We start from the raw sequence: 19,212 nt of genomic DNA, 5'->3' as shown, positions 1-19,212 counted from the left end.
GAGGGTGCGGCCTGCTTGCGAGGTGCAGCTTTTTGATGTCCCGTAGCACCCAGGAGCGCCTGCTTGTGTCGCGGGAGGAGTATGTGTGTCAGCATCCTATTTATACTGTCTGTAGTGCTGGAATTCAGATCCAAGAATTAGTCACAGGTCTGTCGGTGATGCCATTCGTGAGTCTTGCCCTGCACTGGCTCCCACGTACACGGAGCTATGTTATTTTCGAAACGTCTACACCTTTAAATTGACAGGGAACCTGAGCATACTCACCCCACACAACATGGCGTTTGGAAGTCCCCGTGAGTGTGCGTTGTGGAGTGGCCGATTGTAACTCGTGAGCACCCGTTTCATCCCACAGTTATTTTCGTCTCCGAGTTGAGCCCGGCCTCCATTCTCTCAGCATTTCTCAGGAGCGTGTTAGCCGGGGCCGGTGCCATGGCGTAGCAGGTTAAGCCACCGCCTGCAGCACTGGTGTCCCCCCATATGGGTGCTGGTTTGGGTCCCAGCTGCTCCACTTCCTATCCTGCTCCCTGCTCACGCGCTTGGGAAAGCAGCACGGATGGCTCAAGTCCTTGGGCCCTGCACCTACTTGAAAGACCCCAAAAAAACTGGTGACAGACCGGCCCAGCTCTGGCTGCTGGGGAGAGAACCAGCAGATGGAAGACCGTTCTCTCTGTCTCTCTCTGTAACTCTGCCTTTCAGGTAAACCTTAAAGGAGTGTGTGTTAACCGTAGTCGCTGTGTGGCACAGCAGATCTCTGGAATACGCTTTCATGTAACTCAAATTGTGTAGCCTTTGGCTAACGTTGCCCCGTGTGGGTGGCTCCCCACCCAGCCCTGGTGACGCCCGCTCTAGACTCTGCTGAGAATGGGGTTCTCAGATCCCACACGCACGTGAGGGGACGCGGTGTTCGTCTTTGTGTGCCTGCCTATTTCCCACAACAGGTTCATTTGTGTTGTCGTGAATGACAGAATTCCCTTTTTTTTTTTTTTAAAGATTTATTTTATTTATTTGAAAGGCAGAGTTAGAGAGAGACAGGAAAGATTGAGAGTAAGAGGTCTTACATCCCTGGTTCACTCCCCAAATGGCTGCAACAGCCAGAGCTGGGCCAGGCCAGAGTGAGAAGCCCCATCCAGGTCTCGCAAGGGGGTGGGGTGCAGGGGCCCAAGGACTTGGGCCGTCCTCCAGTGCTCTTTCCAGGGCGTTAGTTGGGAGCTGGATGGGAAGCGGAGCAGCCGGGACACACACCAGCGCCCTCACGGATGCCGGCGTCACCCATTGCCCCTCCCCTTCTCTTCTGTGGCTGAAGCGTGGTCCACGCTCCGTATCCCGTTACCCGTTGATGAACCGCAAGGTGGTTCCAGTCAGACTGTTGGGAGTAGTGCCCCAGTGACCCTGGGAGTGCGGGCGCAGGAGTGCTTCTCCTCTGACGCCTGCCCGGGCAGGAGTAGGGCTGCCCCAGCATGCGGCAGCTCTGGCTCTGGCTTTTGGAGGCCACGTGTTTAAGGCCAAATAGTCATTTTTAGGTGGGTTTTCTGTGCTTTGAGTTCAGTTGTGTGTCTCCCCTTACTTGTCCTTACTTTCCACTGACGGTTGTTGATGACAGGTGAGATCCAATTAGATTTTGACTTCAGACTCAGAGACACCTGGCGATGTTACAGCGTTGGCTGGTGCCGGGCACCCTCAGCCTGCTGCGCGTCCCGGACGCCTCCGTCTGGGGAGATCCGGGCAGTGCGGTTCTGCGGAGCCTGCTTGTTTCGGGCTCGTAAACCTTGAGGGCCTGGTAGCTGCCCCGCCCCGCCCGGCCCCGCCCAGCCCGGCGCGGTGACTCTCCCATCTTTCGGCAGATGCCGGATTCCCCGCGGCAGACCGAGAGGCGAGCCTGGAGCTCATTAAACTGGACATCTCCAGAACGTTTCCGAGCCTCTGCATCTTCCAGCAGGTAAGTGCGGTGCTTCGCCGGCTTCGAGGGCATCTGTCTAAGGCGATCGGCGGCACCGCACGTGTCCGCGGTCACGCCCGTGTGTGGGGTGAGGGGGAGGGCAGGTAGGTCACACTCCCAGTACGTTTAGACTTTTAAAAATAAGTGTCACTGATCCCCCCCCCCCCCCCAGCTCGTTTCTGGTCTCTGAGAGGCTGCTGGCTCCTGACGTGCAGGCGGCACACGGAAGGCCTGCGCATGGCACTGTGCGCGGCTGTCACGGCCTTGCTGGGCACTCCCGTGTTCTCACTGCTGCCCGCTGCAGCCCTCGCCGTGAGATCCGCCTCCACTCAGGGAGAAAGGGAGACCCCCGGGATCTGTGGAGTAGCCCGGGTGGGCGGCTGAGCAGCGGTGGTGGGCTTTCTGAGCCGGTGGGCCAGGGGAGCGGCTGTGGGGCCGGAAGCCAGCTGTGCAGGTGGGCGGACAGTGAGGGCAGAGGTCGAAGTGTGTTCGAGCTGTCCCTCAGCCTGTCTGTGATGGCTCTGCCACTTCTTCCAGTCTCCCTGCGCGTCTGTCCCTTCTCTGCGCCTTTCCCTAGTCCAGAGTCTCAGCTCCCTGCCCCAGCTCCTTCTCGTCTCTCCTGGCCTCTCCTTCCTCTGTTCACCCCCCTGCCTCCATAGCAGCCTTTGCGTCCCTAGTCAGTGCCGTCGGGCCCAGGTCTCCAAGTCCTGCCTTGCACATAGTAGGTGGCCAGTGAAGGCTGGTGGAGTGCTTAGAGCAGATGAGTTGAGCGGCCACCAGAGCGGGCAGGCCTGGGAGTGGCAGGGGTGTGGCTGTGTCTAGGACTCTGACAGCACAGGGCAGCGCTGTGCCTTCCGCTGGGCGTGGAGGAAGGGGGTACTCTCGGGCCAGGCCTGGATGTTGAGTAGCGGTCTGACCAGAGGGCGGGAAAGGCACCCAGGCAGAAGAGGCCAGAATGGAAGCCTCAGACAGCGGTGTGTCCGGGACTCCCGGTCCTCGTGGGAGAGGGAGCCTCGCTTAGGCTGGAAGGGGCAAAGTGTGGGTCGAGTCCGCGCTCCCTGCCCGGACGTGGTGCTCTGCTCTGAGCAGGGGCCAGCTGCAGCGGGTGTCCAGTGAGCAGGACCGCGCCTGTCCTGAGCTTGCAGTGGGAGACACGCCTGCCTGCAGCGGAGGCGGGGGAACCTGGACTCAGAGGCCCGGCATCCAGGGGACTGCCCAGCGAGGGCTCCGGGAGGGGCGGCCTGAGGAGCCTTTAGCCTTGTTGTCAGGGAGTTCTTGCTGCCTCGGTAACTCTGGGTCTCCAGGCCTCTCCTCACCGCACCCCCTCTCCCCTGCTGGGTTGGAGCTGGGCATGAGGGCTGACCCTGGCAGAGTGAGCACGCCCTCTCGCGTCCCTCCTGTCTGAAGCCCCTTGGACGGATCCCTCTCTGGACCGCAGGGTCTGTCCGCAGGGTGCAGCGTGTGGTTTGCAGGCCCCGCGAGCGCTGCCCTGGCGCCTGGCGACTCGGGCTCGGCACGTGCAGCTTTGCGTCTCCTCCCTGTCCCAAGTAGTTTCCAAAAACTAATTAGTTAATTGTTATTCATTGGAAAGCGTAGCGACAGAGAGGGAGGAAGAGACAGAACGATGTCTTCTATTGACTGGTCCGTTCCTGGCACTGCTGCGGCAGCCCAGGCTGGGCCAGGCTGAACCAGGAGCCTGGAGCTCCACCCAGTCTGTCACGTGGCTGGCAGGGGCCCAAGGACGGGGCGTATCCACTGCCCTCCCAGGCGTGTCAGCAGGGAGCTGGGTCGGAAGTGGAGCTGCAGGGACTAAACCAGCCTTCGGGATGCCGGCATTGCCAGTGGCGGCTTAACCCACTGGGGCCACGCCTGCCGGGTGGCTGTGCTAGCGCACCAAGCTCTGCAGCCTTCTGGGCTCCAGAGCCGCTCCTGGCTTCTGCCCTTGAACCCTGCGGCCCTTTCCCGCCCTGAACTGAGTTCCTGTGTCTCCACGGTGGGCTCCGGAGGGGCGGGCTTCCTATTCTGTGCCCTGCAATTGGCCTTTGAATGCCATGTTTCCTTCTTGCTAGCATGATGGCCTCCGGCACACACAGCGCTTCGCATCGGCCCAGCTCTGGCTGTTGCAGCCATTCGGGGAGTGAGCCAGTGGATGGAAGACCTTTCTCTGTCCCTCCGTCTGTCTGTAACTCTCTCAAATAAATTAAAAAAAAAAAAAAAAAAAAAAGCTTAGTAACCTTCCTAGTCAGCGGAGCTGGATCGTGCTGGAAGTGCCGTCGGAAGGAGGGGCTCCTGGGCCTTAGCAGCACTCTGACTCTTTGCAGCCTGATTTATCTGAAAGGCAGAGATGTAGGCCGGCGCCGCGGCTCACTAGGCTAATCCTCCGCCTTGCGGCGCCGGCACACCGGGTTCTAGTCCCGGTCAGGGCACCGGATTCTGTCCTGGTTGCTCCTCTTCCAGGCCAGCTCTCTGCTGTGGCCCGGGAGTGCAGTGGAGGATGGCCCCAGTGCTTGGGCCCTGCACCCCATGGGAGACCAGGAGAAGCACCTGGCTCCTGCCATCGGATTAGCGCGGTGTGACGGCCGCAGCACGCCGGCCGCGGCGGCCATTGGAGGGTGAACCAACGGCAAAGGAAGACCTTTCTCTCTGTCTCTCTCTCACTGTCCATTCTGCCTGTCAAAAAAAAAAAAAAAAAGAAAGAAAGACAGAGACGTGGGTACCCTCATACGTGCATATGAACATCCTCCATCTGCAGGGTCACTTCCCGACGCCCACGACAGCCAGGAATCAGGAACTCCATCCGAGTCTCCCACGTGGGTCGCAGGAACCCAGGGTCTGGCTCCTCACCCTGCCTGCTAGGCACAGTAGCAGGAAGCTGGAATTGGAAGCTTGGACTAGCCGGGGCTAAAGTAGGGGGCGGAGGCACCCAGGCCCGCTGGCCGGTCCTCTCTCGCCCTCCACAGTGGTTCTTGGAGAATTAGCTGAGTGAGGCACTCCCGAGGTTCATGGGATCTGCCCCACCCGCCGAGGACCAGGCCAGCTGCCCCCGGACCCCCGAGGTTTCTCCTGGAGCACCTCTTGGGTCCTCAGCTCAGAAGCGTGCCTGTTGACTGGGTGCAGAGCGCTGTGTTCAGAAAAGGGTGAGCTCTGAGTGGGGTGTGGGACGGCTGGTGGGAAGGCTCCTTGACGTGGGGCTGTGGCCCCCAGGGTCCCGAGCTCTGTGCATGGGTGGGGGAGATCGAGGCGTCTGGAACAGAGCCTGGGATACGGAGTGGTCCCTCTTTCTGTGAAAGCAGTGACGTGACGAGGCTCTAGGTACGTTCCAGGAAAGAGACGCTTTAAGTTGAAGACGCTGGGTTGTGGGGAGGGTCAGTGTGGTTTCTCCTGCAGCCTGGGCTGCATTAAACTGTTAGAGCCACGCTGGTCCTGCGGCCACACGCGCTGCAGCCCTCCCTCCTTTCCCTCGGCCTCTTTGCAGGTCAGGTTGTGACGGCCTGGACCCTGGCGTTCTGTGAGCCACCCCTGGTGACGTCTGGATTGTGTCCCTGTGCTAACTGTGGGCGTGTGGTGGGAGTGGACGGTGAGCGCTTCGCAGTGTCTGCTGGCGTGCCGGCATCAGTGGGAGCCGTTGCTCAGCTGGCTTTTGTGCTCAATTAGGAAAAAATCCCGGGCTGGCGTGTGGCGCAGCAGGAAAGCCGCCGCCTGCAGTGCCCGCAGCCCATACGGGCGCCAGTTCGCATCCCGGTGGCTCCACTTCCGTTCCAGCTCTCTGCTATGGCCTAGGAAAGCAGTAGAGGATGGCCCAAGTGCTTGGGCCCCTGCACCCGCGTGGGAGACCAGGAGGAAGCTCCTGGCTCCTGGCTTCGGATGGGCCCAGCTCCGGCTGTTGCAGCCCGTTGGGGAGTGAACCAGCAGATGGAAGACCTCTCTCTTTCTCTGCCTCTCTATAGCTCTACCTTTCAAATAAATAAATAAATAAATCTTTAAAAAGAAAAAGAAACGGAAATCTTGGAGAAGTGGGAGAGCTGGAAGAATGAAATAAAATGGGAGGTCCTGGTCCTGGGACCCGAGCCACAGAAGCTGCTCCCAGTCCCCTCCGCGCCAAGACGCACACACCAGAGAAACAAAGGACGTGGTAGACGGAGGAAGACGGAAGACTGGACGGGGGCCCAGTCAAGGAGCAGAGTAGCCTGCTCTGGGGGCCCCAAGGTAACACTCACCTGTTGACCCTGGAAGGGCAGTGCAGCTACACAGCAGGGGCGAGCTCAGGGTCTCCTAGAGCAGCGCTCGGGCCCGGCCCACCGGCTTTTCCCAGAGCAGCTTTGTAGGCTGAGCCGCACTGGTTTATCTGGTCGTCTGCCCGATGCACGTGGAGCGGCTGGCACCGCGCTGCCGGAGGAGTGGGGCGCCGCGTGGCATCCGTGTGGCTCGGAGCTAACATACTCACGCATGTGTCGTTCTTGCTGTGTTGACCCTCTAGGGCGGGCCTTACCATGACATGTTGCACAGTATTTTGGGCGCTTATACTTGTTACCGGCCGGATGTGGGTTATGTAAGTGACGTTTTTCAGTATTTTATAATGCTGTCATCCGAAGGGAAAGTCAGAGTGCCGTCTGGCACCCCCTGGCTGCGGAGGTCAAGTGGAAACCCTTGGTTTTTGCCGAGGGGCACTAAGAGTCCTGTGGCAAAGGGGCTGACTCGGTTTCCCCGGGAGCAAACGGAGCCGTCCCCGCGGCTCTTTCTCGTTTATCACATTCTAACTGGATGTGATTTTCGTCTTCTGCACGCGATTGTTCCCAGCGTTTAAAAAAGCCTTAGCAGTAACCACTTTAAAAACACGCTGCCCACACTGCTGCAGTGGCAGGTGCGTGTGTGCATGCACGCGTGTGGTTTGCATGGGACACGTTGAGTTAGGCTTGCGTGTCTGCAGCTGCAGGGCGGGACTTCAGGGCAGGCTGCCTGGAGGGGGCTTGGCGACGGTTTCCACTGCGGGTGGGGGGCGGGGGGTACTGGAGCGGAGCAGGGCAGTGCTCTGGGTGAGGCCGGGTCAGGAGCGTGGGGCGGCGGGTTCTGCTGGGTGGGTAGCTAGCTGCTGGGGGCCCTTCCCGCGGGGGAACGCGTGGCTCCTCCTGTAGTGCGGAGAGCGAGCCGCTCTGACCTTGGTGGCGGCTGCTGACTGAACGCCCTCTCTCCCCTCAGGTCCAGGGCATGTCCTTCATAGCGGCAGTGTTGATCTTGAACTTGGACACTGCCGACGCCTTCATCGCTTTTTCTAACCTGCTGAATAAGCCCTGTCAAATGGCGTTTTTCCGAGTGGACCATGGCCTTGTGAGTATTCTGGGCCTGGGTGCTGTGCCCCCACACATCAGGACTGTCCAGCCTTTCTGTCTTCCCGTGTTTTCCCTGCACAAAGCGGGTTCACAGCACACAGCGTGAGGAGGCGGTCACGCTGAACCCAGGTCTGACAGCAGCCGCTGGTGGCCACGTGAGTGGATGTGTGGTGGCCTCGAGAGGGGGTCGCCTTGCAGGGTAGTCTCGGAGCCAGGGAGGAAGGGCGGCTGCTTCTCGCACACGCAGCACACACGTGGACACAGGCATGCACACATGTGCACACACACACTCTCTCCGTGTGTTGAAGGCATTCAGGCCTCTTGGTCAGCACACCGTAGGTGAGCTGTGTGGGGGCCGTGCGTCGTGAGAGGTGCTGGCACCTGGAGAAAGGAGGCGTGTGTAGACTGCGCTCCCGCGTTGACAAGAGGGGCAGCAGCGTGCTGTGGGTGTGGGAGGGCTGGCGGCGGCGGCCTGGGGAGCCAGGGGATGGCACTGCGGCGAGAAGGCAGCTGGTGCGTGCTGGAGCTGGCGGTGGCAGCCCTGCTCTGGGAGCAGCTGGCCGGAAGGTCACCAGTGCCCCGGGCGCCCAGCCTTTTGGTGAGCCTGGCCTTGACGTGCTGATAGCTTGCTGAGAGCAACCGCTGGTGTCTCAGGGCCAGAATAATCTAACCCTTAGGTCCACGGGAGCGTTTCTTCCGGGCGTCTGCAGGACTCGTGCGTGTCGCTTGTCCAGGCAGTGTCTGCATTTTAAAAAGCGTATTTGGAAACTGCTGCTGGACGGTGGCTGTTGGGAAGGTATAGACCAGTGGTTCGGTGTTAGCGGCGGCCACACAGCGCTGTGTGCAGTTGTGCTAAGGAGTCCTAGGTGTGGACAAGTCATTACGCTCAGCGGGCGGTCATAGCATGTTAGTTGGGGTTGTGAGCACGCAAGCAACTTAAAACGGGTCTGAGGGGGCGCAGAACTGTGCGGTCGGGTGTGTGACGCATCCGGGGTGTGCGCAGAAGACGGGTGAGCGGCGGTGCCCAAGGCGAATAGACTCGCTCTCCCAGGAGCGTTAGACAGCGCCCGCTACTCGACAGCAAAAGAGAAAGCGCCACGCATCGGGCTGCTTCGGGTGGGAACCTTAGGGGCTCGTGCGGCTTGTGTGTCCCCCAGGCCTCTGCAGAGAGGGTTCCCTTCCGTAATCAGGAAGGCTCAGCCTCCCCGAGGAGGTAGTGGTCAGAGACGAGATCAGGACATCGGGCCGGGCAGCGCACGGTGCTGACGCACACTGAGTTACTTCTGGAAGTAGTTCCTGGGTCCACACTTAATCCTGTCTTTTTGTATGTAATAAAGTCATTCCCATCCAGATTTCTTCTCCTCTGGGAACAAAGGGTAAAGTCCGTGCTTAGGATGTTAGCTCACGTGTTTCCAGGAGACTGCGGAACCTTGGCGCTGATTGGCAGACGCTCAATGCTCCAGTGACACGTGGCCGGGGAACCACCAGGGCTTCCCGCGCTGCGTGTGTGGCAGCGACCCGGCCTCACACACGAACGCCAGCAGCACCACCCCCAGTCGTGGCAGGAACGACCTCCGGGCCTCGCCAGCTGTCCTGAGAGGCAGCACCACCCGTGAGGACGCTGGGTTAGCAAAGCCCTTTCAGTGGGGGGCCGACATGGTCCACCAGAGCGCCTGCCCACACAGTGCCCGGGCCTGTTGTCCACCAGAGCGCCTGCCCACACGGTGCCCGGGCCTGTTGTCCACCAGAGCGCCTGCCCACACGGCAGCCTGGGCCTGTTGTCCACCAGAGCGCCTGCCCACACGGCAGCCTGGGCCTGTTGTCCACCAGAGCGCCTGCCCACACGGTGCCCGGGCCTGTTGTCCACCAGAGCGCCTGCCCACACGGTGCCCGGGCCTGCTGGACCACCAGAGCGCCTGCCCACACGGTGCTCGGGCCTGTTGGACCACCAGAGCGCCTGCCCACACGGTGCCCGGGCCTGTTGGACCACCAGAGCGCCTGCCCACACGGTGCCCGGGCCTGCTGCTCCCAGGCCAGGGAGAGCCGGCCTCGCTCCCTCAGCACCGCCCCTCGCGTGGTACGCCCCTCGCGTGGTGCGCGTTTCCCCCGAGAAGGTGACAGCAGCCTGCGGTTCCCCGACGCCGCGATGCCCTTTCCCCGAGCGTCTCCTGCCTGTTGGTCAGAGGCTGCGGGAGCGAGCTGGAGCGGTGGCGCCCCGCTGTAGGTCAGCGTTAGCCGCGTCCTCCTGCAGGTGTGCAGTTGCCGCACTCCTGGGCCTGCAGGAACAGCCGTGCGGTGGGGCCCAGCTTTCGGCAGGCTCGTGCCGCGCCCCTCCCTGCCGCGGCCTGCGCTCCCTTCCGGGCCAGCTGAGCAGTCGGAAGCTGCCTCGCAGGTCCGAGGTGCGCATGGTTGTGCCTGCCGGGCGGTGCCCCGTGGGCCGCTGTCGGGTGTCAGCCGCTCTGTTGGATTCTGAAGGTGTAACCGTGCTGGTGAATGGGGAACTTGTCTGACAGTGAGTTTACTGTTAATATTTCACATTGTCTCCCTAGATGTTGACTTATTTTGCTGCATTTGAGGTATTCTTTGAAGAAAATTTGCCGAAATTATTTGCTCATTTCAAGAAAAACAACTTAACTCCAGACATCTACCTGATCGATTGGTAAGACTCTGCGTGTGTCTTCAAGCACCTCCGCCCGCCCCCTCCCCTCCATCCCCGCTGCGGCCTGCTCTCCCGTCTCTCCCCTGTCTGCCCTGCGGGCTCCCACTCTGTAATGATCACCCATCTCGCACTGAGAGCTCACCCCTAATACCGCCCACGACCCAGCCGGGCCTCCTGGGTTCCCTGCGGGGACCTGTGCACCCACGTAGCCAGCCGACCCCAGGGGGCATCTGCCAGGCCCCTGCCGGGTCCTGGAGGTGGGCGGTGAGCGGAGGGTGGGGGGAGGGGCGGGAGGAAGGGCAGAGGTCACGGGGGTGACACAGGGGCTTGAGCCAGGTGTGACGGGGTGGGGGGAGTGGGTGATGTCCCGGTGCTAGCCGAGCAGCCGTGGTACCTGCTGGTGTTGGGGACCGCAGTGGAGGAGGAGGAAGGCAGGGGAGGAGGTTGGGGCTGAGGGCTTGGCGTGTCGCAGAGACGGACGTGAGCCTGGAAAAGGTGATGGGGGTGGAGGGGCGCTGGAGGCTTGTGCTGGGGGGGGGCGGGCAAGGGTGTGGCACATCTGAAAGGGAGGCGGGAGTTCCTGAGGCGGGACCGCCTGGGCCCGAGTAGAAGTGGGCGGAGCTTGGGCAGGGGCCAGAGATTGGCAGGCCCCCAGGAGGGGTACGTGGGTGTGCCAGAGGACCCCCGTCCATCCGGAGTGTCTGTCCCGTGAGGGGTTGCCGAACCACCTGCTGAGGGGAGCAACACCAGGGAAACGGCCAAGGGTGGGGCTCTGAGAGCGCTGGCCCAGCCGGTCACCTGCTGCCCCGTCTCTCCCCTGCTGCCCCCCGTCTCTCCCCTGCTGACCCCCATCTCCCTCCCCTGCTGCCCCCCGTCTCACTCCCCTGCTGCCCCCGTCTCTCCCCTGCTGCCCCCCGTCTCTCCCCTGCTGACCCCCATCTCCCTCCCCTGCTGCCCCCCGTCTCACTCCCCTGCTGCCCCGTCTCTCCCCTGCTGCCCCCTCTCCCTCCCCTGCTGCCCCCTCTCCCTCCCCTGCTGCCCCCGTCTCTCCCCTGCGGCCCCCGTCTCTCTCCCCTGCTGCCCCCTCTCCCTCCCCTGCTGCCCCCATCTCTCTCCCCTGCTGCCCCGTCTCTCCCCTGCTGCCCCCGTCTCTCCCCTGCGGTCCCCGTCTCCCCCCTGCGGTCCCTGTCTCCCTCCCCTGCTGCCCCCGTCTCTCCCCTGCCCCCCCGTCTCCCCCCTGCGGCCCCGTCTCCCCGCTCTTCTGCCCGTCCGTGAGGCAGTGTGGCGCTTATGTGTCTGCCCCTTGGGGACCTCCAGACTGACCCCTCCGTGGCTGAGTGCCACGCCACTGTGTGCAGGTACCACGTTCTGGTTAGTCATCACCCCATTATTTTCTTTTATTTTTTAAGAGACCTACTTTATTTGAAAGGCAGAGCTACAGAGAGGGGGTCCTCCCTCCACTGACCCCTCCCCAAACGGCTGCAATGGCGGGAGCCGCGAGCCCCCTCTGGTGTCCCTCTGGTGTCCCAGGCGGAGGCAGGGCCTCCAGGGCCTGGGCCAGCCTCTGCTGCCCTCCCAGGCTCATCAGCAGGGAGCCGGCTCGGACGCGGAGCAGCCAGCGGGTGCGGGTGCAGGCAGTGGCTCGGCCCTCTGTGCTGTGGCTGGTTTGACCTTGCTTTGTTTAGCCCCGTGCGGGGGAACGAGGCCCGCTTATTTGGACCAGAGAGGGAGCGGCAGGAGACCCCGGGTGTCCAGCTCAGGGGCAAAGGCTCCGTCTCGGGGGGGGGGGGGGGACGCGGAGGCAGAGCTGGGAGGGGCCGCGAGGATGCTGGGCGGCCTGCCCTGCCTCGGCCGGGGTCTGCGTCTTCTGTGGGAGGCACAGTGGTGCTGCGTCCTCCCAGGATGACATCGCAGAGGCCAGGCAAAGGCACAGAACGCAGAGCTTCCTGTTTGGTCTGCAGCCCAAGGCCACTCGGCGGCGGCCAGGGCAGCCAGCGGTTCTGCTGAGTGGACACGAGCGGCCGGGAACGCACCCCCTCCCCGCCCCCCGGCGCTCCCTTGTGTTCCTGCGAACTCAGGCGCTTAGAGGGGCCAGATAAGGACGTCTCCGGGAAGTTGTGACGGCCTGCAGGAGGAAGCTGTCCGTTCCGGCACGCGCTGCGGGGGAGGGGACAGCTCACACCTGCCGGTGGATCCCAAAGCAGAGCCATTTCGTTGGTAGCACCGCAGAGATGCAGTGCTGCACCGAGCGGCTTCCTGAGCCTAGCCAGGTTTCACGTGGTTTTACTTTAAAACATTCATTTTTTATTTATTTGGAACACACACAGAAAGAGAGATCTTTCATCTGCTGGCTCACTCTCTAAACGCCTGCCACAGTAGGGCTGGGCCGGGCTGGGCCAGGCAAAGCCGGGAGCCTAGAACTCCATCCGGGTCTCCCGTGTAGGTGGCAGGACCCCCAGTACTTGAGCCGTCACTGCTGCCTCCCGGAGTGTGTACATCAGGCAAGTGGAACTGGAACCCAGGGCGCAGTGGGCACGGGCGTCCCAGGCAGCACCAGAACCCAGGGCGCAGTGGGCACGGGCGTCCCAGGCAGCACCAGGACCCAGGGCGCAGTGGGCACGGGCGTCCCAGGCAGCACCAGGACCCAGGGCGCAGTGGGCACGGGCGTCCCAGGCAGCACCAGAACCCAGGGCGCAGTGGGCACGGGCGTCCCAGGCAGCACCAGGACCCAGGGCGCAGGGGCACGGGCGTCCCAGGCAGCACCAGGACCCGGGGCGCAGTGGGCACGGGCGTCCCAGGCAGCACCAGAACCCAGGGCGCAGTGGGCACGGGCGTCCCAGGCAGCACCAGGACCCAGGGCGCAGTGGGCACGGGCGTCCCAGGCAGCACCAGGACCCAGGGCGCAGTGGGCACGGGCGTCCCAGGCAGCACCAGGACCCAGGGCGCAGTGGGCACGGGCGTCCCAGGCAGCACCAGGACCGGGCACCATCTGCCTGGCCAGGACCTTGGCTGGTTTTGATACTGCATTCCGATGCAGCGGCCTGGGGTTAAACTAAACGTCACTCCCTGGGAGGGAGAATCCTCGAGTGCTCTTGGTGCTGTAGAGAGGTCACTGAGCCGGGGGACGCCCTGGGCTGGTGTGGACGTGTGCGTGGCCGCACCCCGGGGGACGCCCTGGGCTGGTGTGGACGTGTGCAGTCAATGGCTGTGGGGTAGGAGGCCCCGGTCCCAGGGTTGGGGAACGGCCTTCCAAGATGCGGTCATGCAGACGGGGGCTTGTGAGGAGACACTGTGAAGTGAAGTTAAAGAAGCGCTAGCTGTTTGTAGTGTGTAGTTTGTGGCAGCACTGAAGGCCTCCCTGATGCCTGTCACCGCGTCAAAGCAGCCCCCAGTGAGGCGCGCACGGGCGCTGAGCGGTGGGCGCGGCCACAGTCAACAGCCGCCCCTCTCAGCGTGCACACAGCGCCCCCCCACCTCCACCTGGGCCCACTGGAGGGCTGGCTCTGAACCTGACACGTCCTAGGACTCGCTTCTTGGGGCTGGCGCAGCGGGTGAAGCCGCCATCAGCAGTGCCGGCATCCCATATGAGTGCCAGTTCCAGCCTGGCTGCTCAACTTCCCTTCCGGCTCTCTGCTGTGGCCTGGGAGAGCAGTGGAGGACGGCCCAAGTGCTGGGCCCCTGCACCCACGTGGGAGACCCGGAGGAAGCTCCTGGCTCCTGGCTTTGGCCTGGCCCACCCTGGCTGCTGCTGCCATTGGGAAGTGAATCAGCAGATGGAAGATCTCTCTCTCCATCTCTCCTTTCCCTCTGTGTAACTCTACTTTCAAGTAAACAAATAAATCTTAAAACAAACAACTTGCCTCATGGGCCAGCATGCTGGCGCAGTGGGCTAGGTTGCCGCTCACGCGGCCGGCACCGCGTTTCAGATGCGAGTTGTGGCTGCTCCACTTCCGATCCAGCTCCCCGCTGGTGCACCGGGCCGGCAGTGCATTATGGGCCACGTGCTGGGAGGCCTGCCTCCCGTGTGGGATCGAGGATGGGGTTCCTGGGTCCTGGCCTCCGCCCGACGCGGGCCTGGCTGTTGCTGCCACTTGGGGAATCAGAGGATGGAGCATCTCTCACTCTCTCCTGCTCTGCCTTTCAAAACCAAATAAATAATTTTTTTTTAAGTAAGAAGCAGCAAACCTCACCCCCTACCCAAACTGGAGATGCCGTGCGTCCTTGAGTGATAGCTCTCTCCCTTGCCCAGCCCGAGAGCCGCCGTCCTGCAGCCCCGCTAGCCAGTCCACTTCGCCTGCCGCCCCGTGCCCCGCCTGTGCGCGTCCATCACAGGAGCCGTCGGTGGGCACCCCTGCTCGCTCCCCGCCCTGGTTTCCCATTCCACCCGGAGTGAGACCCAGACACCCTGTGACGGCCGCAAGGCCCGGTTTCTGCCTCCGACGTGTGTGCTTACTCCCACGGCCGGCGGCCGCCTGGCCGCTCCTCGCTCCCCGAACGCAGGCTTCGCTGCTGTCTCCTGTGGCTCCCCTGCCGGCTCGCTGCTTCCTGTTCATGGGGGCAGAGGTGTCCCCTTGCCGGGGTGCAGCCGCCCGCGCCCACCCTGTCCAGAAGTGGGTGCTCATCCCTCCCTCTGCCCCCGGCTGCCGCGCTGTGTGGTTCACGCACTGCCCCGCAGCAGGGCCAGGGAGAGCGTGGTGGGGGCCGAGCTGTGGGCACGCGTGCGGCTTCTCTGCTCGCCCAGGTGACTTACAGAGGTCACTGCTGAGGCTGGGCCGCGGCTCCCTCGTCCGAGGGAGGGCTTGGGGCCAGGCCCTTGCTGGTGGTAGGGCCTAGGGACATCGTGGGTCACCCTGAGGCTTGGTTCGCTCGGCCAAAGTGAGACGAGAGAGGCTCGGGGGCCACAGAGCCCGGCCGTGGCCAATGCGAGGGATTTCTGTGGCGTCGGCGCCGCCCATCTGTCCCAAGTGGGTGGAACCTGAGTCGCTCGGTGCTGAAGGGGCAGCCTGAAACATGGTTGATGTTGCGTGGCAGCTGTCGGGTCTGTGCCTGTCCCTGACTGCGTGTCCCTGGTCATGTGAGAAGCTTCCCCCAGGACAGCAGGCGTCCCTGGGCCAGGACAGCCGGCACCTGCTGAGAGCTGGCGCAGGGCTGGGCGTGCCAGTGCCCCGAGACTCAGCCCACCCGCCGCAGGGCTGTGAGTGACGTCGTCAGTACCCCAGTGGCTCTCGGCAGGACGAGGTGTATGGTTTGGTGGGTCACCCTGTCCCATCAGCTCCTCGGCCTGAGTGCAGGGGCTCCGTGGCCAGAGGCGTTTCCGGAGCTGGCTCGGGAGTGCTCGGTGGCTTCCCAGGCGAGGCCGCCTCTGGCGAGCACCCTTACCGATGGGAAAGCGGGGAGGACCACCTCGCCGGCGGGGCGTCGCCAGCCTGCTGTTGACTGAGCATAGATCGGGACGAATCGGCAGCGTCCGTGGAGAAGACAGAAGCAAACGCTGAGCGCCAGGCCGGAGGGAGCCCAGGCCTGCAGGGAGGGAGCAGCCGCCCGAGGTGACAGCTGAGGGCGGGGATGATGGGAAGGGACTCCTCCGTCTTCCTCCCGGGCTCCCCTGGACGTCCGCGCGTCCCAGATGAGACCTGGCGACAGGAGTGGCACTCGGCGTTGTTTGTCGGGCACTTGGATTGGGGTTGGCGAGTTTGAAGGGAACGCGTATCTGTGTTTCACCAATGAGTTGCATAATTCATTGCACTGATCTTGCGGTCAGTGTTTTGGTCATCCGGGGTCAAGTTTATTAGGAAAAACGTACCTTGTGCCTTTGCTGACCCCTTGGGAAGAACGTGGATCATCGTGTGCACACGTGGACCCCGGGACACGTGTGGAACAGCAGGGTGAGCTGCCGCTTCGTATGCCTGGGTTCAAGTCCCGCCCCAATCCGACTTCCTGCCGTGTGCCGGGGAGGAAACATGACCAGGTCCTGGAGGCCTGGGTGCCGATCCGACTTCCTGCCATGTGCCGGGGAGGAAACATGACCAGGTCCTGGAGGCCTGGGTGCCGATCCGACTTCCTGCCGTGTGCCGGGGAGGAAACATGACCAGGTCCTGGAGGCCTGGGTGGAGCTCCTGGCGCCAGGCCCACCCCAGTGAACGGAGGGTGGAAAATCTCTCTCCTTCCTTCTCTCTGCCTTGCAAATCAGTAAGAGAAGTCAGTCTAAAATAAAGTAAGGTTTCCGGGAACTGTTTCTATGCCCCCTCTCCCCCAGCCTGTGTGCTCTGTGAATTCGGGTTGCTGTCTCTCAAACCTTCGAGTCCCGTACCCGCCACAGCGTAGGCCCATAGTAGTGCCTGTCGCGTGCCCGGGAGCGGGAGTCCTCAGAGCCGTGACCGAGACGTTGGGTGGCGGCTGAGGCTGCGTGCTTGCCAGGAAGTCCGCGTTCCAGAAGCGCTGGGAGCGAGTGCGGGCCGAGCCCCCCCCCCCCCCCCCGGCCTTGCGCTAGGATCCGCCTCCCCGGAGCCGGCCCGGGCGCCCGGCGTGAGCAGCCCTGGTCTCTTTCAGGATCTTCACCCTGTACAGCAAGTCTCTGCCGCTGGACCTGGCCTGCCGCATCTGGGACGTGTTCTGCCGGGACGGGGAGGAGTTCCTGTTCCGCACGGCGCTGGGCGTGCTCAAGCTGTTCCAGGACATCCTGACCAAGATGGACTTCATCCACATGGCCCAGTTCCTGACCCGGCTGCCCGAGGACCTGCCCGCCGAGGAGCTGTTCGCCTCCGTCGCCACCGTCCAGATGCAGAGTCGCAACAAGAAGTGGGCTCAGGTACTCGGCCCCTGCTCGGGGCTCCGCGTGCTGGCCAAGTGGCTGCGGTTGTCCTCGTCCTGTGTGTCACAGGGCGAGCCCCGGGAGGGGGCGGTGACCGGGGGGCCCACAGGTCCCTCACCTCTTCCTTGGTTTGTGGGGCCGCGGCAGCGCCTCTGGCCTGGCGCTGCTCAGTCCCGGCGCTCTCCTCAACGTCCCTGCTGGTCTGGTCCCCAGCGGGACTGACCGGTGTCGTCGGGCTCCAGGGGTTCCTGTCGGGAGGGCTCTGACTTCCGTGGCTTGAGCTTGCAGGTACTGGGCCCAGTGGCTGTGGCCGCGTGGCCGGCCGTGCGTCAGCTTTCCCCGACCTGCCCCTCCAGGAGTGTGGGAGTGGGCCCGGGCCGGGTGTTGTCAGTGGCAGCTGTTTACCCCCTGAGGGGTCTTCGCCAGAGCTACAGCGCTGTCCCCGCTCACCGGCCACTGGGCCCTTCTGTCACCACGTATCCGCCACACACACACACACCACAGGAGGCCAGGGCCCCTCCTGCCGGCCTCTGCCCAGTCGGGGCCTGGGGCTGCCCCTGCCCTCACACACACCACACACAACACATACACACACATATACAACACACCCACACACAACACACACCACACACCATACCACGGAGGCCAGAGCCCCTCCTGCCGGCCTCTGCCTACTCGGGGCCCAGGGCACACGCGCACCACACTACACACACCACGCACACCACACACATCACACACCACACACCACAAACACACACACACATATACCACGGAAGGCCAGGGCCCCTCCTGCTGGCCTTTGCCCACTCAGGGCCCGGGGCACATGCAGAACACACTACACACACCACACACACTACACACACACACACACACATACACACCACACCACACACCACACACCACACACACAGCACACACACCACACAACACACACACACATACACCACGGAAGGCCAGGGCCCCTCCTGCTGGCCTTTGCCCAGTCGGGGCCCGAGGCACACGCACACCACACTACACACACCACACACACCACACACACACCATACCACACAAACCACATACCACACACACATACACCACACCACGGAGGCCAGGGCCCTCCTGCCGGCCTCTGCCCACTCAGGGCCCGGGGCTGCTCCTGCCCTCACACACACACACACCACACACATACACACCCACCACACACACACACACACCACACACACACATACCACACACACTCACACCACACACACACACACACCACACATACACACACCACACACACACACACCACACACACCACACATACACACACCACACACACACACACCACACACACCACACACCACACACACACACACACACCACACGCACACCACACACACCACACGCACACCACACATACACCACACATACCACACACCACACACTACACACACACACCACACACACGCACACCACACACACCACACACATACCACACACACACCACACACACATACACAACACACACACATCTCACCACACACCACACACACATGCACACCACACACCGCACACACACACCACACACACACACACGCACACCACACACCCTGCTTCTAGATGGTCGTTTACCTCTCACAGACACACGCGAGGGCGAGTTCACCCCGACCCGTGTTTTGCTTCCTGTGGTTGGAGACGAGGTTAAGCCGCGCCGGGGAGCCGGGGGGCCGGGGGGCCGGGGAGGAGGACGGTGTCCGTCCAGGGTCGTGTGGGTCGGCCTGGCTGGCGGGGCAGGCTCAGGGCCGGCGCGGCGTCGGTCTCGGCACGCTGCTCCACGCTCCTGTGTCCTGGAGGCGAGCGTCCCTCCACACTAGATGTGTTCAGTGAAGTCCTTACGGTGCAGAGGGGCTCCGCTACAGCTTTCCCGCGACCGCCCAGAACCCGGGTGGCGTCGGCTCCCCCTCGGAGCGTGCTGGCCGGCCCCAGGCGGATACGCACTGGGCTCCCGGGAGCCCTTGGTTAGAAGTCAGCCTCGTCTGGACGTGAGCGCCCATGGCCGCGTAGGCTGCTGGGGTCCAGCGCCCCTCCCCCCTCTGCAGGGTGCGCCGGGGAGGGGCAGCTTGGCGTGGGCCTGTTCTGTCGCCAACCCTCCCAGTGCGGTGGAGTATTGTTTACTAAAGGAATGTTTTTTTAAGATTTATTTATTTATTCAAAACTCAGAGTTACACAGAGAGAAGAGAGGCAGGGGGTGGGGGGAGGAGAGAGAGAGAGGTCTTTCATCCACTGGTTCACTCCCCAGTTGGCTGCAACGGCCGGAACTGCGCCGATCCAAAGCCAGGAGCTTCTTCCAGGTCTCCCACGCAGGTGCAGGGGCCCAGCACTTGGGCCATCTTCCACTGCTTTCCCAGGCCACAGCAGAGAGCTGGATGGGAAGTGGAGCAGCCGGGTCTTGAACTGGTGCCCACATGGGATGCCAGTGCTTCAGGCCTGGGCGTTAACCCACTGCACCACA

General features: G+C 62.9%; 1 protein-coding gene across 5 annotated transcripts in view; it reads left to right on the top strand.

Moving 5' to 3' along the window:
- The window catches only part of TBC1D14 (TBC1 domain family member 14), a 102,255-nt gene that overhangs the window by 79,303 nt on the left and 3,740 nt on the right, over positions 1–19,212 (top strand). For 4 of the 5 annotated variants that reach the window (XM_070069552.1, XM_070069556.1, XM_070069554.1 and 1 more), the window contains 5 exons: positions 1,842–1,936; positions 6,414–6,485; positions 7,133–7,261; positions 9,813–9,922; positions 16,472–16,730. In XM_070069552.1, coding sequence (XP_069925653.1) covers positions 1,842–1,936; positions 6,414–6,485; positions 7,133–7,261; positions 9,813–9,922; positions 16,472–16,730 — 665 coding nt within the window. The remainder of the gene's footprint in view (positions 1–1,841; positions 1,937–6,413; positions 6,486–7,132; positions 7,262–9,812; positions 9,923–16,471; positions 16,731–19,212) is intronic. The other variant, XM_070069553.1, reaches the window with a different exon arrangement.

The sequence above is a fragment of the Oryctolagus cuniculus genome, chromosome 2, assembly GCF_964237555.1.
Source record: "Oryctolagus cuniculus chromosome 2, mOryCun1.1, whole genome shotgun sequence".
Classification (NCBI taxonomy): Eukaryota; Metazoa; Chordata; class Mammalia; order Lagomorpha; family Leporidae; genus Oryctolagus; species Oryctolagus cuniculus.
This window is presented reverse-complemented; position numbering and strand designations above follow the sequence as displayed.